The 26,759-nt window shown below is 33.6% G+C and overlaps 1 protein-coding gene across 3 annotated transcripts in view; it reads left to right on the plus strand.

Annotated features, from left to right (window-relative positions):
• The window catches only part of SYNJ1 (synaptojanin 1), a 69,759-nt gene that overhangs the window by 23,214 nt on the left and 19,786 nt on the right, over positions 1-26,759 (plus strand). Inside the window, exons 7-22 of one of the 3 annotated variants that reach the window (XM_057504067.1) lie at positions 503-564; positions 1,590-1,686; positions 2,839-3,008; positions 3,949-4,030; positions 6,300-6,452; positions 8,722-8,887; positions 11,103-11,126; positions 13,899-14,090; positions 15,965-16,049; positions 19,800-19,940; positions 20,211-20,403; positions 20,681-20,839; positions 21,680-21,836; positions 22,389-22,506; positions 22,604-22,819; positions 26,219-26,297. In XM_057504067.1, coding sequence (XP_057360050.1) covers positions 503-564; positions 1,590-1,686; positions 2,839-3,008; positions 3,949-4,030; positions 6,300-6,452; positions 8,722-8,887; positions 11,103-11,126; positions 13,899-14,090; positions 15,965-16,049; positions 19,800-19,940; positions 20,211-20,403; positions 20,681-20,839; positions 21,680-21,836; positions 22,389-22,506; positions 22,604-22,819; positions 26,219-26,297 — 2,094 coding nt within the window. The remainder of the gene's footprint in view (positions 1-502; positions 565-1,589; positions 1,687-2,838; positions 3,009-3,948; positions 4,031-6,299; positions 6,453-8,721; positions 8,888-11,102; positions 11,127-13,898; positions 14,091-15,964; positions 16,050-19,799; positions 19,941-20,210; positions 20,404-20,680; positions 20,840-21,679; positions 21,837-22,388; positions 22,507-22,603; positions 22,820-26,218; positions 26,298-26,759) is intronic. The other 2 variants (XM_057504060.1, XM_057504065.1) reach the window with 2 other exon arrangements.

Below are 26,759 nucleotides of genomic sequence, written 5' to 3' on the forward strand. Positions count from 1 at the left end.
GACCTGATCTTTAATATGTTCTCTGGCTTGCTTTCTGATCTTTTTTTTTTTAATTTTCTTGATACAAATATCTGATCTTTGAAATACAAGATTTTTTTCATGTAAGGACCTAATATTGGATTGCCCATAATAGTGTGATTTTGCATTTTATTTTTATTCAAAACTCTTTAGTCCCTGAAGTGTGTTATTTTCATTTTAGGCTTCTAGTACCTATTTTCTATTAAATTTAACGCCTCAGCCTCTAGTATTGAGAAAGTTGACAGAAAAAAATCTTGCTTCCTTTGTTCACAAATGAATCTCTCTTAAATTTTAGGATGGTTTTTGTGGAGAGAGATTGCAGACCACTTGAACCTTTTCAATAATCCAGTTTATTTAAGACAGGCCAAGAATTGCTAACCCTGTGTTTAGCAAATGAATTATTGCATATTATAAACAAAGCTTTTCTTTTTTTTTTTGTACATGTTGACTTTTGCTATGATTAAATGCATTTTTCTGGTCCTAGGTGGGATCTCATCGTGTCCGTATGTCAAGGGGATTTGAAGCCAATGCACCTGCTTTTGACAGGTAAGACACATTATTATTACAAAGTGCCATAAACTTCTGATATTGTTAAACAGTGAGGCTAGTTGTTATTATATTTACTAATTCATTTCAGTTTTTTTTTTGGTTATAAGTAAAATTTCTTCTGACTCCTAATTTAACTGAAAGAAAGTGACACCTAGTGTCATGATTTCTAGGGCTGGTAGCCCTAGGTGTGTGGGTCTTCATCTCTTGGCCTTAAAACATCCTCTTTGTTTATGCTGTTCAATATGGTAGCCATTAGCCACATGTTGCTATTGAGCACTGGACATGTGACTAGTCCAAATTGATATATGCCCTAAGTGTAAAATACACACTGAATTTCAAAGACTTTAGTGGGGAAAAATAAAGGAATGTAAAATATCTTATTCATATTTGTTTTTTACTGATTACATGTTGAAATGATCTTTTAGCTGTATTGGGTTAAAATATATGTCGATTAATTTCACCTGTTTATTTCTACTTTTTTTAATGTAACTTCTAGAAAACTGAATCTTTGGCTCATTTTATATTTCCTCTGGATAGCATTCCTCTCTAGCCTCTGGAATGGTTAGAAGCTGGAGAGAAAAATGTCTCATATTTGGGGCCATTTTTCTTAAGGCTGGAGCTGTTACAGACATGTCTCTGAGTACTCATGGAGTGTATGATGTCCTTACATATGATGTGCAGCCCTGTGCCTGCTGCCCTAGCTGCCTTCCCAGTCAGGCTAGATGGCTTGTGTTCTCTCTGCTTGTCTAGTACCAGCCTCACAGAATGAGGAGGTAGCTGGATAATTCCAACAGCTCCAGCATAGGTGGAAGTTTCAGTGTTGGTAAGTCAGAGAGGAAATTGCATTAACTGAATTTTCATAAATTCAGTTTTGAGACCATGTGGAATGAATTTATGTCCAATTTTGCCAGTTCTGTGAGTTTAAAATGCTGCCACTTAGCTTCTGTTTAATAATGGATTCCTGTTTGTTGAAAAAATTTTAGCTTATCACTTGACATATGTGTATTTCCTTTCTTTAATAGGCATTTTAGAACACTAAAGAATTTATATGGTAAGCAAATGATAGTAAATTTGCTTGGATCTAAGGAAGGTGAACATATGCTAAGTAAAGCTTTCCAGGTAAATATGATCATTTTTTCTTCTGGCCAATGGGTACCACACCTAGAACGGTATTTAAAAAATAATATAATGCAATAATAATTAGATTCTTCCAGGAAGTAAAAACTTCTTCCTAGAAAAAGTTAGGTACTTGTTGGAACCATTAACTCTTTGGGCTATTAGGAAACAAGGTAATATTACTAAAGTTGGTATTATGGAAAGCTTTCAAGGCAATTGACACAGCTTTCTAAAATGTGCTTGTTTATATTGTGGAAAAGCAGAGAATACACTCCCCTAAATGCTCTGTCATAGGTAGAAAGGTACCGGGCAGTTCCCTCCTTCACCTGTTCATTGCCTTGCCTGTTTCCTAGAAACCACAGTCATTGTTTTAAACCTGTGAATTTGTGAATAATGCATTTGTATATATGCAAGACTATATCCTCTTGTACTGATGAGAAAACACTTGAGAATTTCAAGTAAAAAAGAACCTAAAGAAGCACTGACTTATAAAAGAAAAGTGTTTTTCATAAGTGCTGTCCAGTGATGAATTAATGTGTAAATGATGGTGTTACATAAGATATTAGGTTTAAATTAAAGAAAATGGTTAGAGAATATTTTCTGAAGTTCAATCTAATGTCCAGAAGTAACTTAATTATTTGGTTATTTTGTCATGAAATGTTGTCAATAAAGCAGATTATACTTTGGAGAATAAGTTGTTATCCTAAATTTTTAAGTATTTGTGTGTATTGAATGAAAGTATAAAATGAATTTTTCATTCTTTGATTTTGTTTTAAAAAATAAGTTACTTTCTTTTGAGATTCTTTAATAGATAAAAAGTGATTGAATTTGTATTGTATAAAATGAAGTACTGGTGGTGAGAAATAATTTTTCATTTTCCTAATCAGATGAGAATATTATTCAGGTTCCCTGAAATTAATTATGTAACCTAACCGCTCAGGGATAGTATATGAGAGAGAAAGGTGAAGATGCTATTAGGTGTCAGCAAGTAGTTTTCCATTATACTTCCGGGTCCCTGAGAGCTTTGTGAGAATTGTAAGACTTCAAGGGGTGACGCTGAGGGTTAATTTAAAATACAAGGTTCCATTTTAACATCATACTGATAAGATCGTACTTAGTTAACATTTAAGTGAGTATTTGCCTTTGTACTTTCAGAGTCATTTGAAAGCTTCTGAACATGCTACCGATATCCAGATGGTGAATTTTGATTATCATCAAATGGTTAAAGGAGGAAAGGCAGAAAAATTACACAATGTTCTTAAACCTCAAGTCCAAAAGTTTCTTGATTATGGATTTTTTTATTTCAATGGAAGTGAAGTTCAAAGGTTTGACTACTCTATTTCTCTTCTCTTTAAATTGAAACTTTGCTATAATTTAAAAATTCATCTTAATTTCCTTTTTTTAAATCAAAGTTCACAATTAAATAAAATACCTTCTTTTACTACACCTGATGTTAGGCTTGTTTTTCGTTCCTGAGAATTGAACATGTAAAATAATAGCTTACATTACTGAGCACATTGTGTGGTCCAGGCATTGTACTTAGTCTTTACATGTACCAGTAACAAGAAATGTAAGGAGAGTTCATTTATTATCGCCATTTACATTTATGGAAATTTAACGTGTAGGCTATACTCTACCCCAAATTGCATAACAAGGAAGTGTTAGAGGTAGGATTTATCTGGCTCCAAGACCTCCTGCTGTTGTCTATGAAGTCATTATTCCGCTTCTCTGAACTGACGAATGTTTAGAGGAGAAAAGTATTGAAAAATTTGTTCAGAATATGTAGGTTGAGGTAAACTTTAGTGAACAAAGCTCAAATTTTTAGTTTTTAGTTTGTACAGCATTTAGTATCAATGTCATAGAAACTTTATAGGTCAGTAGAGATTAACAAATCTTAGGTCTTAAAAATTCATTTCATAAACATTTGATTATCTTTTATATGCAAAGAACTATGGGGTTATAAATCTGAATGTATGTTAAAGGTCCTAACTATTGGCCTAATTAAAAATAAGCAGGTGAGAATGAATAGATAATATGTGATAAAGAATATAACAAAGTGTTAACAGTTACAAAATCTAGATGGTGGGTCTATGGATGTTCACTGGAAAATTCTTTCGTCTTATTTCCTGTTAGAAAATTGTAATAATAAAAAGTTGAGGGATAAAATGGAAGCCATATTTTAATGACCTTAATTTTTCTCACTTTGTCTTAGTTGTATTATTTTTGCTTCAAGCTAGCTACTTAACTTCGCTGAATTTGTTCCAGATGCCAGAGCGGTACAGTTCGAACAAACTGCTTGGATTGTCTGGATAGAACAAACAGTGTGCAGGCATTCCTTGGCTTAGAGGTAAAAAATAAATGAAAATATATGTATGTGAGTTGTATCGAGTACCCTTTTCTGGTGCTTTTATAATATTTATGTTTCTCATTGGTTTCTTTGAACAAAATGAAGTTACACTTCACTAAAGGCATTCTTCTGTTTTTTTTTTTTCGAAATCCCTTTTCATTTAAATGTTCTCTTTACCTATTCTAAATATACTATTTTAGTAGCTATTTATTTCCCTCTACTGTTCCTTAACTTTTCTTTTTAAAAAAGGTGCTATTTACATTATTCTAATAACTGCTTCTTTTGCCTATCTTTTGGGAAAAAAATTATATATATTTATGTATATGTATGTATATATTTGGCCTTCATTCTTTGTGTTGTCTTTGCAAAATGTCTTCAGAATTGGGGGGTTCTGTTTTTGCATGTTCAACCCTATATAAAAGATTACATTTTTGTCAGAGTTTGTAACCTACTGCAGTTTAAATGGCATTTTCAAATCAGTAGTTGCAAAAAACAATAGAATGAAAATGCCATTGTTCGTGAGGATGAAAGTAAATGAGATTCATCTTCTTTAACAAAGTGTTCAGAAGTTTTTTTTCCTTTTCCACTTAGCCCTCACATTCAGTCTAATATAGACACAGTCTCAACTGTTTGATAAACTGTAGCAATGCTGAGCTTTCTAAATCTTCCCTGTTATGTAACAGTTAGGGTCATAAGGCCATGGTTGGTCTTCACTTAGTTACATAGAAACTTAGCACAGTTCTCAAATACTATAAAAAAAAGAATAGGAAGTAACATATTCTTATTTCCTCTGGTGAATGATCTTAAATTTGGCCAGATAATTATTGGTTAAAGTTATTCTGCAGCTCAGGTTCTTTCTCTTTCCAAAGTGAAAGTACAGTGTGTAGAAGTCTCTGCTACAGAAACGTACTTTTCATGTAACCAAATACATTTTACTCTTCCCTTTTTTGAAATCTGTCATTGAGGTTTATGTTTATAATTTACTTAGAAAATAGGATGGAGACAGAAAAGTGAAAGCAGTCATTTGCCATTTGGATTGAGTTTATCACATGGCTTGGGATTGTTTTGAATTCTGTTTTTAAGAGGCTGAATATATTTACTTAGGTTCTGACAGCAAGCATATTAAAGTACTTGGAAGTCTTCATTGAAAGTATGACATAAGTTTTCAGAATCTGACTTAGTTTACTATCAACTGTTGGTAGCTAGGTGTGAGAATACTCCCTAGAATTATATACCAATGGGTTGACTGGTTACATAATTTACTTCCAGAGTAAACAAAACTAAACAAGTAGTTAAGGACCACCCTTTGCCCAATTCCTTGAAGAAAAGGAGATATGAATGATAAAAGATGCTGGGGCTTATTTATTATTCTCCATGCTGGCAAAGACGAACTCTGGCTCAGATGAACCCAGTTTACTGTTTTTCTATATTATTTTACATTTTGATTCCTCTATAAATATGGGTAATCACCATACTTAGAGTAAGATAAAAGAAAACACAGATGGGAAGTAACTAAGTAAAAATGCAAGGCATAGAATATAACTGGATTCCAAATAAGAGAAGTAGAGTAGATAAGGATTATGCTTTGCTTTGACCCTGACAGATTTCAAGGCTAAAATTTATTCATCATGAAGACCAATAACTTTTTACAGGCTTTTATTGTCTGTGATGAAGGAATTAGCAGTGGCCCAAGATCCTTGCATTCCTTGTAAGCTGTGTTCCCTCTGGCTCTCCCTTACAACATTACTAATACAGATTTTGTACACAAAAAGTTATTGTAACTTTATTTAGAGATAAGACTTAATTTTCCTTATTTTTTGGCAACAATTCAAGAGCAACTCTTTCTCATAATTTCTTGACCTTAATTACCCAAATAAAAAAATTAAAACTAATTATTTCTATATATATTTAGAAATTTTTTCTTTCTGCCCTAATGCATGCTGTTGAATAATTAATTCTTTTAGGTGAACAAGGTAAACTAGTCCGATTTATTAAGACACTTTAATAAGATTAATTTTATCATTTAACCAGAAAGAAGTTCTTATTACTATAAGAACATATTAAGTTACTTGTAAGTTTCATTGAATAAGTTTAAAAAATTTAAATGGTGGGAAATAGCACCATTCGCTTAATAAACTTATGTTTTCAGAACGTAGTACCACATAGTCCTGTAACAGTAAGTTTTTGGTATGTTCTGGCAGTTCTTAAAAAGTCACATCACAATTAACAGTTTAATATACTTTAAAAAGTTTCTCCTTTTCCATTTTAGATGCTAGCTAAACAGTTGGAAGCTCTTGGCTTAGCTGAAAAGCCTCAGTTGGTGACTCGATTTCAAGAAGTTTTTCGGTCAATGTGGTCTGTGAATGGTGATTCAATCAGTAAGATATATGCAGGAACCGGAGCCCTTGAGGGAAAGGCTAAGGTAGATCTGGATCTATCATGAGATTACAAAAGAACCTCTTTTTCCTCTCTTAATAAAGCTTTTAAATGGTCTCTTTTAAATCATAGTTTGGTTTTCATTTAGGTATCTGTTTCAGAATTCTGTTTATGCTTTCATGTCTTCTTTAATACTTCCTCCTATAATGGATACTAAAGTGATTGGATGAAAGATAGTTATTTCCCTAAATTTGAGGAGTTATGTACGTATGACATATTTAGTTGTTCATTGATAATCCATGAGACCTCTGTATGTATAGCTAACATTTTTTTTCATGACTTTCCTTTGCATTTGTTTTACTTTTTATATTATTTATTTAATAAATATGATTTTTTTTTAACTATAGCCTTCTTAATAAAAGTCCTGTCTATTTGCTTTGTGTCCCTAGTACTTGACACAGTGCTTACCATTTAATAGATGTGTAACAAATGCTGGGTGGACAAATAGGTCAGTGGACAATTTCTGCAACACCTACTGTAAACCCCAATGCTCCAGAACTTGATTATTAAGTTTTTATTCTTTTACTATCTTACATTGAACAGGAGGCTATCAAAATGTGCAGAAGAAGTGTGCAATATAGATGGAATTATAATTATGTGCCGCATTGTTACTTTGTAATTGCTGGTGTTATCTGCAGACTACTTTCTGCTCTAGCATTTGGCTTTTATTGAGAGACTTTGGAGGCATACTTGAGATATTTTTCATTATTTTCTAGACTTAAATATTGACTTTTTAAGGCTCCTGGCCTCATTTGAATGTATTAACATTTTACATCTCTACAACTCCTCAAATTTCCTCAGGAATAGAAGCAAGAATGCATACAACTTTCATAGTTCTCATTCAGCCCCTTCAGTGTAGCAACTGAAATTCTTTAGAGACCATTCATCATCTCTAAGTATTTTTTAGTTTCCAAATCTTCCTCCTCTGCTGTGCTTTATAAAATACCTTGCCTCTGTCCAGAGCTATTGGCCTTAACTACAAAGTTCCTTTGGTTCAATATCCTAGAAGTATTTGTATTGACAGTTGCAAATATTTACTACTTAAATGGTCCCTGCTTTTGAAAACCTGAAATTGTTAAAACTTCATTTATTCCTTAAAATAGGAAACATAATTCTTACCATTAAAACCTGGTTCTCTACAACTATTGCTTAAAATATTTTTTTATGTTCTTCTGCCTTTTTGTTTCTGTGGTGACTAAGACAATATATGTGCTGAGGTTACATATATTTTCAGTGGTATTTTAGATATGAAATTTTATATATTAAATATATTAGCCTGAATTGAACTAAACTCTAACATCTGAACTGCTCTTTCTTTTCCTTTCTCTGGGTTCCTTTTGATTAATTGCCTGATAATGTGAATGGTGAGTGTTTTTTCACGTAACGTATTTGCATTTGTTATCATACAGGACGAAATACCATTTTAAGCCTCAGATTTCTGTTATGTATTTAAGGAATGAAAATTACATATTGCAATTTGAAGTTTTTTTTCTAAAAGGCAAGAGTTTTTTTAAACAATCATTAAAATCAGTAAGAGCAAAAGAAATCTTTATGGTAGCTAGCATGCCTAAGTAAAATATGTCTTCACTAAAAGTTAATCTCTCACTGTAGGAATTGGCATAGGTTTATTATTATTTATATTTACATAGGCCATAAAATGACCTGAAGTAGACAAACTGAGGTTTGCATATAATATTTATGAACTGTAATTATAGATTTCTGTTTAGTCTAGACTTTCATTCTTATGTTCAGTTTTAGTTTTAACTTATATAAGTTATCTGGGAGTAATTTCAGTTTTATTTTTCTGCTGCTGAACTTCCTTGAATTTTTTTAAGAGTATGTAAATGCAGTGTGTTCTTTATTTCTCCTGCTTGTCTTCACCCATCCCATCCTCAAGTCTTAAAGTTACAGCTTAAGGAGTAATTTGTTATAAATAAGTACACCAGTGTATTTCCTTTCTGGTACACATTTCTAAACATTTACTGCTCTAAAATCATTAGTGGGTGCAGCTGTGGCACTGAACTTTTACCATTTCTCTGCAGAGATGTTGTCCAAAAAGGGGGGGGAAACAGTGACATCTTGAGGAAACGAACAGTGACATCATGTTAAAATGTGATGATTTGATTTTCAAAATAGAATGATTAGGTTCTTTTTACTATAGTAAAGTCGTATAAAACTGATTTAAAGTATCAGAATGCCAGCTGAGTAAAATCATTATGTAGAATGAAAGTCCATGTTCTTTTTCCCCCCAACAGGCTGGAAAGTTAAAAGATGGTGCTCGTTCTGTTACTAGAACAATTCAGAATAACTTCTTTGACAGCTCCAAGCAAGAGGCCATTGATATTTTACTACTGGGAAATACTCTGAATAGTGATTTAGCTGATAAAGCTCGAGCACTTTTAACTACAGGGAGTTTGCGTGGTATGTGTACTTACTTTATATTTTGATCATTTTGTTATTTATATCCCTCTAAAAGTTTTAAGTAAATGTAAATTTATTTACATAAATTTTTTAAGATTAAGTTCATTAAAATAGTTTTGGGAGGAATTTCTATGAATGTAATTTTTTAAAAATTGTGTTCTCCAGAGGAAGTTTTCTCTCTTAAAATGTTTACAGCTTCAGTTGTATTAAGCCATAAGGTGAGGCTCATCCATGTTTTCTTTTATAGATTATGATTGAGGAGGTAAATGGTTTTAAGTATTGCTAACTTTATGTAAGGCAGGATTTTATAGAATATTTAGCTAGTATTTCAGTAGAGTATTCAAAAATTAATTATGTAGAAAACAAATACTTATTGGGAAAACCAATACCTATATTGGTTATTTTGCTAATCCTCACCCCCAAAAGTTTCTGTAACTTGGTCTTACCTTTTAATTGCTATTGTTTGAATAAGCATTTAATCACATTAATAACTTAAAATATTGCTTATTATCAGACACAACTATTCCATTCTAATGTTTGACATAAACATATGGCTGTCAGGATGGCCTTTTATCTTTCACTGTCTGTTATTAAAATCAGAAGAATTTGAGCTCATGTCAGTGAGCATATATTAAGTAATACTGTGGGAAAACTCAACATTCATTATACAACTTAATAAATTGGACTTGCTTAATTCTATATTCTTTCTATTTTAACTTTTCAGCATTCTGAATCTGAACATTTTTATTTCTTCTGTTATCCCCAAACCAAACCTTTCAGTTTTCCTTAAGCACATAGGAGAAATTGTTTCTCATCAGTTTGGGTAATTACATGGTCAAATAGGTTATCAAGGATTCTTTCAGAATTCTACATGATGCTGAAAGTAGTTAATTACAGTCAGCTCTATGGGGATCTGTAAGAAGGCTGGGGAACTGAGACCTACTGTATCCCTAAAAAACAAAACCTGGTCTTACCTACTGCTTCAGGCTTTCTTCCTGGCTTCCAGCAGTACAGACTTAACCAATTTGCATTTTACCACCTCTTTCCACCTGTTCCAACTTGGATATGGCATTAGTAAGCAACAACTGAAAGAAGCAATTGAAGTAAAGAAAAGGAGAGGCAAGGAACCTAAGAATTCCCAAACTTGTTCATCAGCTTTTTGGTTTCCTGCACATTTTACTATGTGTAAAATACACCTTTAAAAAAGTACTACAATTCTGCTATGACTCTTGTTTTGTGAATGGGAATTTGTTCCCAAAATGAATGCTATATTAGGGAACATTTGGAGCATAATGCCAATTCTGCATTAGTTAATGTATGATTTCACCAATGATAACACTAGGTAGATGCAGAAAACTGCACCCAGAGGAATTGAAATTGTGGAAGTACATAAAGCACACATACACATCTGCATGCACCTCAAACATCTGTCTACCTTAGTTCACTAGGTTTGTTATGAGCCACATAATAACACATCTAGTGTTACAACTTTACATCCAATTTCAGAGACTCCTTTGTCATTCACAGTTACTCACAAGCTGCAACCCTCTTGATGCGCACTACTACAAGTAAACTTTACGTCTTTTTCAAGATAAAGTGTCATATTAAGGAGTATTAGCATATGTAAAACTGTGCCACTGTTTTTAATTAGGTTCCTATCTTTTTTGCTATGTCATTCTTCAAGTCTTTAAATAGTGTGCTCTAATGCCATTTTTCCCATAAGCTCTGTTTTTGTGGGAATTTGTACACTTTTACATAGCATGGTGATTTTTTGGGAATATGTTCTGTTAGAACTCAACTACTTATACTTATCAACTGGTGAGTCCTGGAAAGATTACTAAAAGATGTATATTAGAGCAATATCTTCCCATATGTTCAATATCCTTCAGCCTCTTAGGTTTTCAGATTCATATTTTCTCCCACATGTATGTGCACATGCACACACATACACACACACATGCACAGGAGCAGCCTGAAAAGCAGGCCTAGGACCCTCTGTGAAACTCTGGGCATCACTAAGTCTCTATAGGATTTTTCTTAGATGCAGAGGGTTTGTATCAGTTTATGTCACTTATAGCCATCAGAAAAAAGGAAATCATCAAATTGACTTAAAAAAGTGAGGCATCTTAGAATGTTTTGTCATAACACTTGAGATGTTAACTATAACTTACTGTTTTACTAATGGTTCTTTGTTTTCTTCTTGATGCATCCATAGTTTCTGAACAGACATTACAGTCAGGTACAGTATAGAAAATTAGTCTGTAAATAAAAGCAGCCTTTTCTTTATTTTTCTCAAGCTGATACTGTAAATAAATAAAGCCATATAAATGGAAACTTTCTCTTATCTTGCCCTCAGACCCTAACAGGATAAACTGATACCTTGCTTTAGTCTGAGAGAAAAATTTTACATTTGAGAAAACTAGGTACTTCATTTAAAAGGAAATACACAATGCTCTTTGTCTTCCTGTAGCAAATACTTAGTTCCAATGAAATACAAGTCATCTAGTTTTAACTTCACTTCTCTTTTTCATTGAACAAACAGTGTTAGTGTTTTACCTTATTTTTAATGGGTTAATGGGAAAAACCCAGATGCGACTGTTTTGGATTAATTTTAGAGTACTATCTGTGATATTTGTGATTACTCCACAGTGTTTCTCACACATATTTCAAAAGGCATTGACTCATTTGCCTGTATTGCGGATTAAATGTTTTGTGTAAATCTAAGACAGAATAAAATATGATCTGAAATCTTTTAACAAGCATCAAGATTTCTAACAAAGTTAGGAGAGTTAAGTGTGTAAGACCCAAAGATCATTATTTTTCTTGCCTTTCCTATTCAAGGCAATCCCATGCCTTCATTTTCTGGACAAGAAGACAAGCTTGTTTTTAAACATCTATGGCAAAAGGAACATAAGCTAAACTCTTGCCAGAAATTTAGAGGAGAAAGACATCTTTTCTTCCCTTCACTTAAGATTTGTTTAGCTTAGTTATTCTGAGTGCTTTGAGAAACTACTATCTTTTGTTTTTGTTTTTTATTTGAGAAGAATAGAGGAAGAGAGCACTTGGATATATTTTTGAGTTATGTTTTGTATTATATAATGAAATTCATTTTCCAAAATGATGGTATTTAGGGATGGACATCTGTTTGAACATAGTCTCATTCTTTCTGACACATAAAGGTGCTAACCAGTTAAGAATAAACTAGGATTTTTTTTTTTAACTTTTCATTCCATTTGTAAACTGACTTGACTTTATTAGTTCACACATATTTTTGTTCACACAACTTATTATTGTCTTACTGAATATTTTAATCATTATAGAACCTGTGTTTTGATATAGAATGGATTACAGAAGTTGTTTTCATAGTAGTAATAATGGCAGTGACTTCAATTATAAAGACCAGTGATAAACCATTACAATAGAGAGTAATTTTACCTAGGTACAGCCAGATTTCAGTTAGCCATACCACCAGGTAAGAACAAATAATACATTTTCCTTACCACCCAATACCTTATACTGGTAAATCAAATCAAATCAAGAGGGCTAGAAATCTGCATGTTTACCCCTGGAAACAATGGGAATATGCTTATCATCTATAGCAGCACCTCTCTCGGGGGATTCATAGGTCATTTTCATTATAATACTAAGATGTTATTTGCCTTTTTCACTCATATTCTGTCACAAAACTGCTGTATCTTGGTATCATAAAATAATAAATAATAATAAAATAAGATAATGTGGTAAAAGATAAGAATCATTTTGATCTCCTCTTACCAGCTAACTGCCAATTAAGTATGTATGTTGTTTTTAGACTGAGGTTCCGTCAAGGTTCCAGCCACTCTAAGAATTTAACTCAACCAAAATAAAGTGTGATTTAGAAGAAAGAAGATAGGTGATGGTCAAAAAATATACAGGAGAAAAATTGAGGATTCAGAATGTATTGAACATTCATTCATTCAACAATTACATAGTGACCACTTAGTATGCACCAGGCACTCTAAGTCACAAGGGATATAGTGTAGGAAACAAAACAGACCAACACTGCTGCCCTCATGTAGCTTTCATTCTTGTGAGGGGAGACAGATAGTTACAGGATAAATAACTAAAATACATAGTCTGTAAAGGGTGATAAATGCTATAGAGAAAAATACAGCAAAGAGGGAATATGGAGGGTTAGGGACAGAATGCAGATTTTAATAAAGTGGTCAGGAGATTGCTCACTGGAGAGTAAAGACCTGAAGGAGGTGAGGGAAGAGCGTTGCAGACAGTGGAAATGCCCAGTGGTGGGAGCAGGTCTGGCATCTTTTTGAAAGAGCATGGAGTCAGGTCTCTGAGCAGTGCCTGAACAGGGAAGGGGTTGTATATGAGGGCAAAAAGGCAAGGTAAATTGCTTAGGACCTTGTAGACCATTGTTAAAGACTTTGGCTTCTACTCTAAGTCAAATGAGAAGGATTTAGTAGTGACTTCATTTTCTGACATCTTATTGTTGTCCATAATTGTATTTTTGCCAGGAAGCCATTATTCATCAAGCCACCTGTCAGTTACCCGAATCTTAAACTAAATGGTTTCAGCATAACCCAAATAAGTGTTTTTAAATGTTTTTCTTTGGGGAGAAATAAATTTATATTTTTACCAGCATCAAAATAAAGTTGTATGAAAGGCAATTGTTATAGTCCTAAAAATGTACATTATCTAATTTTGTATGTTATGCAATCATGTACCATTTCATCAAGACAATGATTTGTGATGCATGTTTTATACTGCTTCAGTAACTTTGTAATAGCTTTTTTATTTTGGCTATTGGATTTAGTCAATTTCTTTTAAATTGTTTGGTTAACTGCTTTGTGCTGGGCTTTATGTTCAAGGCTGGTCTCTTTTTGTGCCTGTGCATGTATCTTATGCTTGTTTGTGCTTATGATATAATTGTACTTTCCAGGCATCATTTATCAGTTATGAAAATCAATTTTTATAAGTCATTTAATGCAGCTAACCTTCTGTTGTTTTTGATTAGCATCTTCTAAAGTATTAAAGAGCATGTGTGAAAATTTCTACAAGTATTCAAAGCCCAAGAAAATTCGAGTGTGTGTTGGAACATGGAATGTGAATGGTGGAAAGCAGTTTCGCAGTATAGCATTTAAGAATCAGACACTCACTGACTGGCTTCTTGATGCACCCAAGTTAGCTGGCATCCAAGAGTTTCAAGGTTGGCTTTTTATAAAATATGTATTTAATTAATAAGTCCTGACACTGGTTTATTAATCTAGAAAACAAATGTAGCGGTTCCACAATAAGCATTACTTTATAAAAGAAAATTGGATCTATACATTTGAAGGCCGATATTTTTGTAATCAGGTGTCCGGAAATCTTACTTCTTTTTATTCCTAGATCTTTATTTTCTGCTTTAAAGAAAACATAATGATAAAATAAATCTTATTCTTGGATATTTGATTCACAGGAAATAGGATCCATACATAGATACCTTTAAAGATAAAAACACACATAAGAAAAATTAGTTGTTTTTATTTTTTCAAACTGACACAAAGCAAGCTTATTTTATAACTGATAATTTTTCAAACCTAGAATGTCCCATTTTTCAAATCTAGTCTTCTACTTGGTTACTAAGAAATATTCAGGGTAGATGATGAAAAGTCTTAAAAGTATTATGACATTTGTTGGCATTTTATAACTTAACACTACTGATACATTCTTGTAGAAACTTGGTACAGACCAATTCAGTAGCCAGACCAAACATTAAGATGAGTATGCTTTAATTAAAATTTTGATTAGAATCATGAACTTAAGGCCTTCTTTTTTAAAGTCAATTTTAATTCCTTTTTACAATGTTACACATATGAAAGGTAATGTGCATAGGAAATAGTGTAACATACAGATTTTTCTTTTTTAGTTGTCTTTAATCGGTCATCTAAAACTCTGGGGTTTTCCCAAAACTTTTATTAAAATGCCCCTTTTCTCTTCCCTTGAACCTCAGTTGGAATTGTAGTTGAAGTAGTTGTAATAATAATAAAATAACAATGAATACTACAATTCTAAGTACTTTACATCTATTCACTTAATACTTGTAACAGACTAGTGGCATAAATACTGTTATCATTCCAATTTCACAGATGAGGAAACTTAGACACAAGGAAGTGACCTGCCTAGCGTTGTGCATCGGGTAGTGGCAAAGCCAGGATTTGACGTCTGGCAGTGGTTCCAGAGTCATTGTACCACACTGCATTTTATGTGTGAACCTGGGGAAGTTGCTTAGGTTCTCCAAAGTCTCGGTTTCCTATCTGTGAATAAAAGGCAAAAATAATGTGTCTCATAAGGTGTTTGTATGGTAAATGAGATGATACATGTATAAGCCTTGCACATACTAGCAGTTAATTTTTTTTTTCTCTCAGTATCAGTTGATAGTACTTACAGACTCTTTCTAGCTATTTATCTTCACTTCTCAATGAGGTACCCTGAGTACTCTTGGGCTGCTTATCTCGAGCAACTTCTGTTCTCTTTTAGTCCTTAAGAGCTATGAAAGAGAGTTAATGGCTGGAACAGAGGAATATGTCTTCACCCTTGGATTTTTTTTTCCATGATTTCTTCTACCTAGGATATAGCAAAAAGATCAAGCCTTATGTTTTCTAATTTGAATGTGAAAAATCCCTCCCAACTGTTATCTTTGAGATGGTTTTGCAGCCACTTTATTATTTATGCTTTTTCTGAAGAATTCCTTTACCTCTCAAATTTGATTCACTTCAGCTCTTGAGAAGTGGCTTATTTCTCTATTGTCCATGGTACAAACATGGTACAAAAGAGTTTTTTCAAAATGATTTCTGAAAGGATTTAAGGATTTTTAAGGATAACAGTCATAAACAGGTAGATTAGGATGCCTGAATAGAAAGTAAATTTAAAGTAATTATGTCCCACTCATGGGTATTGCCTTTAGTTTTAATGCAATTAAACATAAAACACAAAAATGGACTTTTATGAGATTTGGTGTTGGTCTTAGTTGTGTTAGGGATGGGGGTGCCATTTGATTAAGGCTTATTTTAAAAGTGTTTCTTGGATGCTTAATTGTAGATAAAAGAAGTAAGCCCACTGACATATTTGCAATTGGTTTTGAAGAAATGGTAGAGTTAAATGCTGGAAACATTGTGAATGCAAGGTAAGCCAGCAAGGTAACACATAGGAAAATGTTCTAGTTGAGGGACATGCAAGACAGATAATTAAATAGTTCTTACGAGGATAGATTGAGATGATATATGTAAAGATGCTTCTTAAACTGTAAAATGGCAGTTCTCAAACTTTTTTTTACTTAAGGTTCTTTCTATACTCTTAAAAATATTGAAAATCTTAACTTTTATTTTTGTGGGTTACATCTCTTGACATCACATTAGAAATTAAAATTAAAATTTTAAACATTTAATTATTTGAAAATAGCAATATTCCTTTCATAAACATTTTATTATTTGAAAATAGCAATAATAGCATGTTAACAGAAGTAACACATTTTTTTTTCTGAAAAGTAACTTTTCCAAAACAAGAATGTACTGAGAAGGATGCATTATTTTTTAGTCTTGCAGATTTCTGTAATATCTGACTTAAGACAGCTGAACTCTCACATCTACTCCTGATGTTAGTCTGTTGCAATATGTTGTTTTGGTTGAAGTATATGAAGAAAGTCACATAAATATGTGGTTGGAAATGGAAATATTTTAATAGCCTTTTCAGACAGTTTCTTCTGGTACTACACCAAAACTCAACAAATAGCAGTTTCTTAGAGTTTAGTTGTAATATGGTATCTGAAACCATAGCAGTGAACTTCTTGTGCTCTGTTATACTAAAGTTCATTGATCTATCTTGTACCCTCGCATGATTTTGAAACATCATGTGTTGGTCATTTGGAAAATATTAGTTTACTGAGTTATATAGATATTCCCAGTTTTGACACATTGCATTATAAGATATCAGCACATCATATTGCTTACAATAATCACTGATCTCATCAGCAAATTCTTCAAGTATTTGGAAGCTGTCCAGATCACAATAGTTTTCCAAAATTCCCATTTTTATTTGAAAACTCAAATTTTATCATTGTAAGTAAATACTCTTGGTTGTTTCCCTTGAGAAGACAGACTTGGTTAAAAACTCTTTGCCAGATAACCTAAGTCTAAATAATCATAGTCTGTCATAAGTTCTTTTAAGTAAAAACTGTATCCATGAAAAACAGGACAGCTCAACTCTCGTCTCAGACTGTCAAGTGCTTTTCCTCGAAACAACCATCACTTCACTTTGAGGCACACATGCATTGTACATTTCCTGGTCATCCCATAGAATGTGAAAAAGATGGGACTCGAGGCTTAAGCTCTGATGACATTAATGTTACTGCTTCAGCAAGAATAGTCTTAGGTGAAATGCATTATTTTAGCCTCAAGTGCACGGCAGTGAAGACCATAACGAATATAGTAGAGTTTGGTGCTAGGTTCAGTCCAAAGCATCAGCACTTCTACTTACTCCTGCGTTTGTACCATCAAGCAAATGTCAGGCAACAGTGATGAAAACAGCAAATGTCTGAGTAGTGTTAGGAAGGTAATTCTGATCTCATGGGTTCTGGGGACCCCCCCACAGATGTTCTCAGACCATACTTTGAGTACTACTGTTCTGAATCCTTACTACAAATACAAATTATTTCAGTGAAATTTAAAGCTGAAGTGTTTTAAGAACATATACTTGCTTTTAAAGTTGAGTGTTGCCCATCTTTTATGACATTTTTAAAGATTTTTTTCAGACTAAAATTATTCAAGTATGGCATAGTCATCAAGCTTGCAAATGACAGGGTTTTTTTCTTAGCCAAAGTGAATCAACAGTTTGTACAGGGAAGTAGAAAAGAAATCCAACTTCATTCATTTTGCTGTTTAAATATCTCTCCTGAAAGTACATATTCGGTTCTTAAAATAGAACATGCTCTTAAGGTTCCTAATACCAAATGTTTCAGTTGTTTGTCTAAGTAGAACTTAATCAAATTATTTAACGAAGTGGGGATTATTCCTTCATTTTAACCAGCATCAATTGAGCACCTACTCTAGGCGCTAAAGCTACATTAACAAAGCAGACAAAAATTCCTACCTGTGTGGACCTTCTACTCTTGTAGAAGAGATAGACAATAGACAATAAACAGTAACTATAATAAGTATATATCATGTTAGAAATACAGTAGAAAATAGAGGTAAAGGGGATTAGGCATGTGGAGGTGGGGAGGGAAGTATGTGTGGTTTTGAATGGAATGGTTCTGATGGTTCATTGAGAAGATGACTTAAGAAGCAAGCTGAAGAAAGAAAGCCGTCCTCATTTAAGAATCCAAGTCACAGTGGTAGGATGATGGTAGATACAGAATCCACGTTCTCAATTTATATTTTGGAGGTGGTAGAGCATATTGTTAGATTAGCTAGGTGGCTATGAGGTCATTGTGGTTTACCACTTAACCATTTCTGTGAGCTGGAACTGCAAGAAAAATTTTTTGCTCTCCATTGGAAGTTCTTGGGCACAAACTTACTACTCTGAAAATAAAGAGAAAGACTCAAGCATTTATCCTACCTTCTTTGTATGAACTGTGTTTCAGAGTAATTAAATAGTTAATACAAATTTTTATAGAAGAATTCCAACTTACTACAAATGCGTATGGAGTGCTAAAATTAAGTCAGCATTTGAAACCCCTAATGAAATAATGGCAATGATCATCAATAGATGCTAGAATCTTGGAGGATTAATGGAGGAACTTTTTATTATTAAAAGAGTTGATTAGATGGTCATGATTTGAACAGCTGATACTTGGCTGTGATGTAAGCATGACCACACTAACCATGAGGTTATTTTTTGCCAAAGCAAATAAATAAAATTGAATGTGTTTCTTAAACAAGCTTCTACATTAAGCAGTTAAACGCAAATGTGAAAGTTAGAGTGGCAAGTTGAGATACCATGAAGCCACATCAGGTGAATCCAGACTGTTAAACATTTTCCTGACAAATGGCCCAGCTTCTGAAATCATAAATGGGATTAAAAAGGGAGTGGAGTGGGGAGGGCTAAGAGACCATTAATGAGTAAGAGAAGTTCAAGATACCTAACAAGCAAATGCAGTATGTGGGCCTTATTAAAGTTGGTTTAAAGCTTTAAAGAAATCAACTGTATAAAGATGTTTTTTAGGTAATAGAGAAATTTAAATGTGAACTGAGAATTAGATGATACTAAGGAATTGTTAATATTTAAATGTGATAATGGCTTCATGATTATGTAAAAATAAAAATGTCCTGGTGCAGAAGAGATGCATAAAAAGTATGTATGGGTGAAATGGCATGTGTCTTAGATTTGGGTTAAAGTATTCTAGGTTCACAAAAAAAAAGTGAGGAGGATGGAAGAAAAAGATGAACAAAATGTTCAGTAAGCATTGAAGCTCGTTAATCAGTAGATGATGGTTTTACAGTTACCACTTTTTTGAGTAAGTTTAAAATTTTCCAAAATAGGTTTTTAAAAGATATCAATTATAACCCAGAAAAATACAAGAAAGGAGGGAAATGTATCTGGAAGCATATACTTGTCTGTTATCCTAATGAATACTTAAGGAAAAAGTAAAATGTACAAGTTTGAGATCACTTACATGGTGAGCAGTCATTAAAAAAGGAAGTTCACATTTTCTTTGTAAAGGAGTAATAGATTGGACTTTAATGCATGGTATTCTTTTGACTAAATTTTAGGTTTTCCTTTTTAAAGGAAACAACACTGCAGAGAGATTTCACTGTTGGTGTGGATTTCATTACTCTTCTTAATCTTACTAAATTTTTGGGACATGACAGTTGTCTTATATACTGGGGTATATTGTCCATATCTTTTAAAATATCCCCTTTTTAATATTTTCTGGTAGCACAACAAATCAGAAGCTCTGGGCTGTAGAACTTCAGAAGACCATCTCCAGAGACAACAAGTATGTGCTGCTGGCCTCTGAGCAGTTGGTGGGCGTCTGCCTGTTTGTTTTTATCAGGCCACAGCATGCTCCTTTCATCAGGTCAGTAAAGAACGCTATTATAAGGCTTTCTGCCTTCACTTAACAAGAAAAAGGTCTAGGATGTTTGCTGCTTCAGAAACACTTACTCATGGGTCTTGTATTTAAATTTGTTTTTGTTTAGAGGGTCACTAAGTTTCACAACACTGTTTCACAGCCTTGCCCTTGAAGTGACACGATGTATCATGTATTTATGTAGTACACATTCCTAATTTCTTGTGCACATGAAGCTTGAAATTTGAGGCCTTTGATTTAGAGTTCTTTGTTTTAAAGGGATGTTGCAGTTGACACTGTGAAGACTGGAATGGGAGGTGCAACTGGAAATAAGGGAGCAGTTGCAATACGAATGCTGTTCCATACAACAAGCCTTTGCTTTGTCTGTAGCCACTTTGCTGCAGGGCAATCTCAAGTCAAAGAAAGGAATGAAGATTTTGTAGAAATAGCACGAAAATTGAGTTTTCCAATGGTAAGTTCTTGCTGCTTGTTCTTGAAGATGAAGCTTTGAAACCTACTTCTAATTACCCCAAATTCTATATAGTTTTTGAGAATTTAAGATAGTTCCTAGAAACATCAACGATGTTCACCTAAATAGATATTTCATGTGTTACGTTATTAGTATTGTGCTAAATAAATAGGGCCTGGCTGACGTGGGGGAGGCAAGCATATCTGAAACAAAGGAATAGTTGTAAAACATTTTTTTAATTGATTGTTTTGAATTTAAAATTCCATCTCCTTGCTTCCAGGGAAGGATGCTCTTTTCCCATGACTATGTATTTTGGTGTGGTGATTTCAACTATCGAATCGATCTTCCTAATGAAGAAGTTAAAGAACTCGTAAGACAGCAAAATTGGGATTCTCTCATAGCAGGAGATCAACTTATCAATCAGAAAAATGCTGGACAGGTATATATATACTTGAGAAGATGGGAACCTTTGGCTATGAAACACATTTAATCATAGTGTTGCCTTTTTAAAAAAAATTTCTTGGAGTCTCTCTATACTTAATAAATATATAGCTATCGTATAACAGATACAGAATTACCTTTCCTTTAAAAAAAAAAAAAAGGAAAACCCATGTTAATTACCAGTAGGGAAAATATATTGTGTCTCTGTAAGATTCACTTTCAAGTAGAAAAATATGCATTTGAGGGGATTTTTGTCACTGCTGTTTTTTCAGTAGTAGTGAATTTAGAATTTTAGTCTTTAGGGTTACTGTTTTTGGTTTTGAGATCCTGTCCTACTTTGCTTTATTTTTTCTTTTGTTTTTCATATCATCTGCCTTTTTAAAACTTTTGACCATAAAATTTTGGAGGAACTTACTGATTTTTTTTTTTAATGTAATACATGATTGAGTCCAGTTGATATAGTTGTCAGACTTACGTTCTAACACTTAGGGCCCCACTTAACTTAGGACTCAGTTCTGCATTTGAGAATAAGACATCAGACTATATGATTTCTAAAATCCTTTACTATTCTGTCCCTTATAGCTTAAAGATCTGATGGAATTCCCTCATTCACATTTTTGTCATTTGTTTTATCAAAGATTGAATGTATGCATGAAAAAGTCTTTGGTTATTTTTTCTTAAGCTTTGTTCCATTGAATTAGGAATCATTCCTAATTATGAGATGCATGCATATTTTGTGTGAAAGTCTCCAGCACATAATAGATCATTAATGCATGGCTGCTGAATGAAAATAATTTTCTTGCCTTTTTAAATAACTTTGTATATGTTTTTATTTTAGATTTTTAGAGGATTTTTAGAAGGAAAAGTAACCTTTGCTCCAACATATAAGTATGATTTGTTTTCTGATGACTATGACACCAGTGAGAAGTGCCGCACCCCTGCATGGACAGATCGTGTCCTCTGGAGAAGAAGGAAATGGCCTTTTGATAGATCAGGTTGGGAAATGGACTTCATTGAAATGAGCTAGTACAAATTTTATGAGAGGAAGAAGGGAATGATATAAACATCAAGGGAGGAGAGCTATTGTTTTCAACAAAGGTTATCTAGACTAGAATAAATAAGATTTAAATATAAAACAGATTTTTAAAACATTCTGACTTACATTAATTCTTCAGTTTTTTAAGTGACATAATTTCATATAAAGAGAAGCAAGAAAACATTTTATAAAATTTTCAGTTGAATGCTGATTAAGGTTTTTAACTTGAATAAAATGGTTTGCAGATAGTATGAACTACTGCTTGTTTGTTGGATTATTTATAAAATACTCTGCTTACAGGCCTTTAAATAATCTCAGAAGTAAAGCATAAAATAACTCAACCCAAAATCTTTCCAGCTTAGAGGTGTCTAGACTTCCTGTCTGCTAACAAGTGTATCTGGCATCCCAGCCTTAGACTGTGGAAGGTAGTAAAATGAAGATAGTTCCTTGCTCTCCATAATCTGTCACACTCATGTGGCTTCTTTTGTGTTCTGTTTTTTTCTGAGTGCAGCTGAAGATTTAGATCTTCTAAATGCTAGCTTTCAAGCTGGAAGCAAAATCCTCTACACGTGGACTCCTGGCACTTTGCTGCATTATGGTAGAGCTGAGCTGAAGACTTCTGACCATAGGTTTCAACAGTCTCAGTATTTCTAATGGTGCTTGAAATTTATTTGAAACATGCCATGTTTTAAACATTCTAACATGTCTCTTCCTTTATGTCTTAAGGCCTGTTGTTGCCCTGATTGATATAGATATATTTGAAGTTGAAGCTGAAGAGAGGCAAAACATTTATAAAGAAGTAATTGCAGTTCAGGGTCCACCAGATGGGACAGTGTTGGTCTCAATCAAAAGTTCTGTACCAGAAAATAATTTTTTTGATGATGCTTTGATTGATGAGCTTCTGCAGCAATTTACAAATTTTGGTGAAGTTATACTCATAAGGTGAGTAAAATATTTATTGTCCAAAAGCAACTCATGATTCCTAAGAAGTATTTTCTATATTAGAAATTGCTTTTTGTAGTGTTTGAATAGTATATGAATATTTTTATTCCAAACTATAAGAAAATCATACTATAGAAATGTTACTCAAAAAGCTCATGGATTTTGAAACTGAACTCTCTATTTAGAAAGTTTAAAGTTGAGTAGGAAAACTTCCTATGAATAATTGATAATGAAAGTATGCATATGTGTAGATGTGATCTTTTAGGATTCCTATATGATGATAATATATAACAGAGCCTTATAGCAAGATGAAGCTGTGATTGCTGTTCTTTTAAGGAGAGAGAGAGGAGTAAAACATAGTGACTTTTCCCCTTCAATTAAAAAAATTTGATGTTTTGAGTTATTTTAAGTATGCTTAATTTCCAACTAATAAGAAGTATCACCACCAGTTGAACAGTCAGGAATCATCCATTCCAGTCTTGGTTTCTGTCACTGACTTAACCATCTGCCTTTTGCAGAACCAGATGCCTCTTTCTCAGTTAAAAAAAAGTGTTCTCTTCCAAGTGTACAGCAATTTTGAGAAGTTGAATTATGTGGGTATTTGAATTTCATAGGGAAGAGATACTGTTTAATTTTTTTCATCTGCTGGGTTATGTGTTGTATAGATATTTGATAAGATAAATCTCTATACTAAGGAAGAGCAGAGGAAAAGTTGAAGAATCAATTCTTGCTTGTAATCTAGTTGGGAAGATTAGCATGTGTGTAATGGATTCCTGAGGTTCTAAACAGAATAGTCCACAGAATGAAAAGTATGGTTTCTGTAGAGTGAGAACAATGCGTAAGAAAGCTAGACTCCTTTCACAAAGTACATGAGCAAATACAGAAGAAATTGTATTTATACTTGTCTCAAATTTTTTGACAAAGATCTACCCCAAAGCTTTAAAATAAAACAAAAAATTTCGAAAATCCTAAGGCTCTAGGAAGGGAGTACATAGTAAAATTTCCCAAGTTTGCACAGGACAGTAAGCCATGCCAAGTGCAGAAATGTCAGACCCCCCAGGAGCAAAACATGGACTGTGTGAGTGGGCAGCAAAGCAGATAAGCATTTTTCTGACCAAATGTAAAATAGCATCCTGGGTTGGAGAGAATCCAATGTGTACACAGAGAAAAGACAATGTGGATACAGGAAAAGGACCTGTCTTTATAACCCAATCTTGCAAGAACTTGGTGTTAAATTGGAGCCAAAAGCTTTCCCCACAGTGTCTGTCATCATTAGACAAAAGTATTGGTAAAAAAACAATACATTACCCTAACATTGTGAAACCACAGGTGCCTCCACACCTGGCATACAATGGTCGTTACACCTTCAGACAACCAAGTTAGACTAGAAAAAGCAGATGATGAAGGTGAACAAGGAGAGACTGCTGACACCAGTAAGGCTAAACTGATTATTACTTTTTGCTCTAGAGTAAGACAGCCTAAAGGAGTAACTGAAGTCTGTAAACCCCTTTATATGTAAATAAGAGATGCCCTGGAAATGTAGGTGGGGCATATTTAGACACTTTTATTAATTGGGAGGTCTATTAAAAAAGTCTAGAAGCTACTACCCTAGTGAGTGAAAACAAGAAGAAAACACAGCTTCCAAAAGGACCTGTATAAATCCATGGATGTTAGAACCAGAATCTCTTCTAAAGAGTGTATAATGGGCACATTGCCAATTAAAGACAGGACCAGGAAATCAGCCCTGCTGTATGACCACAACTGCTTTGGTACCACTATCAAAGAAAAAATACAGTAACCTTCCCTTATCCACGGTTTCACTTTCTGGGGTTTCAGTTACCCATGCCAATGTGGTCCAAAAGCAGATGATCCTCCTTCTGACACATATGGTCAGAAGGTCGGTGGTAGCCTAATGCTGCGTCATTTACCTCACTTTATCACCACATAGGCATTTTATCATCTCACATCATGACAAGAAAAATGGTGATTAAAATATAACAACATTTTGAGAGAGTGAGAGACCACATTCACATAACTTTTATTAGAGTATAGTGTTGAAATTGTTCTATTTGATTATTAGTTATTGTTAATCACTGTACCTAATTTTCAAATTAAACTTCATCTTAGGTGCTACAGAAAAACATAGTATATATAGGGCTTGGTGTTACCTGCGCTTTCAGGCATCCACTGGGGGTCTTGGAACATACCTCTTGAATAAGGTGTGGGCTACTGTAAAGTTTGGGGTTGGAGCGTACAGAAGCAGCACAAGTGCAACGTTATAGTAGTGATTCTTTGGAGGAGAAATAGTCTCCATTGCCAAGTTTGGAAATGATACCCCTCATAGTATTTAGGTAGGAATGATGGGCCTGTGTCTTTCAAGTGATAGCATCCTGCAACTTAGTAACTTTATGCCAAAGAAATTGAATCACACCTTGCTCATGTTTATTGTAGAAATCTGCTCCAGGCCTTTGACTTAAACAGGATAAAGTACTTGTACATACTTTTGGTTTTGGCCTTTACCTCTTAATATCTGTAATCCATACTTTTGAATCCTAGGTTAAGTGTGTTTGTGTGTGTCTGTGTGTGTGTGTACATTTTCCCTTCTCCCATCTTTGAAAAATCTGCAAGTATTTCTGGATTTGATTTATACAGTTGAGAGTAATTCAGAATTATCCCTGTGAATAAGACTGATAACATTATAATCTGTTTTATTGTTTGCATGATAACATTATATATTAGTTATCATCTTTGGAACTTGTTTCAGTGTCCTTTTTATCTTTTCCTTTTGGGGGTAGCAAAGGCCATTGCAGTCCCAAGAAAGTAAATGGCTGTCAATGAATTGAGACAAAGACCATAAACTAAGCCTCCTTGGGGCCAGTCTGATTGATTGATTGATTGATTGATTGATTGATTGATTGATTGATTAAATGACAACTGCCTATATTTCTTGGTCAAAAGAATTTGCTTTGGGGATGTTATTGAGACAGTAAAAGTACATAAAATACAGAGTGCTGGACAATGGGTCAGGAGAGTTGGATTCTAGCCCTTTAATAAAACTTACTCTCCTCCTAGTATCACTTTGAACAAGCCACTCTGGTCCTTTTTTGTCTAGTCAGTGAAATGAAGGGTTGCATTCGAGATCACAAATGGAGGTCCATAGGCCTATTTTTTTCTGGCAGTTTGTTTTATTAGCACAGTATTTGGGAAGATTTTGAATTTGAGTGCTTTGAGGGGAGGAATGCCCTCTCTAGGTCACTACTAGCCCTACTGCTCTCCCTCTGGTTTTACTTCCTGGCACCTGTAGGCCCCTTGTTAATCAATAGTCATTAGACTAGTCATTGGCTTCTTATATCTAAGGTGTTAATTATATTTTTATGTTTGTTTTTCTCTTTCTTGAAGATTTGTAGAAGATAAAATGTGGGTCACATTTTTGGAAGGAAGCTCTGCCTTGAGTGTTCTAGGCCTAAATGGTAAAGAGGTAAGATAACACTTGGTGGTTCTAAACCATTCTGAAATTAGGTGTTTGAAGATTATATTTTTGTAGATACAATCAAGAGAGTCTAAGTGTATTTCTAGTTCAGGAGGTAAAAATACCTTACTGTATGCTTTAATGTTTATTATTTAGATAGGTTACTGACCAACTTAGAGTTATTTTGGTCCTTCCTGGAGATATTAACCATTGATACAGACTAAGAAGAAAATATGATTATCACCTAATTTTATTTTTATTGTATTTTATTATATGGAAACTTTAAAATTTTTAATTGGGATAGATATTTGGGCTCATCTTTATGGAAAAGAGTTATAGCAAATGAAGAAAAAGCTTTATTTACATAAAAAACAAAGAAGGAAGGTGCTCATTATTCTGAGGGACTTGTTTTATTGGCTTGAATGATGGTACCCAGGTATCTTTTTTAAACGTAGGTGAAATATTTCCTAT

This window comes from Manis pentadactyla, chromosome 1 (genome assembly GCF_030020395.1).
Source record: "Manis pentadactyla isolate mManPen7 chromosome 1, mManPen7.hap1, whole genome shotgun sequence".
NCBI classification, from domain to species: Eukaryota; Metazoa; Chordata; class Mammalia; order Pholidota; family Manidae; genus Manis; species Manis pentadactyla.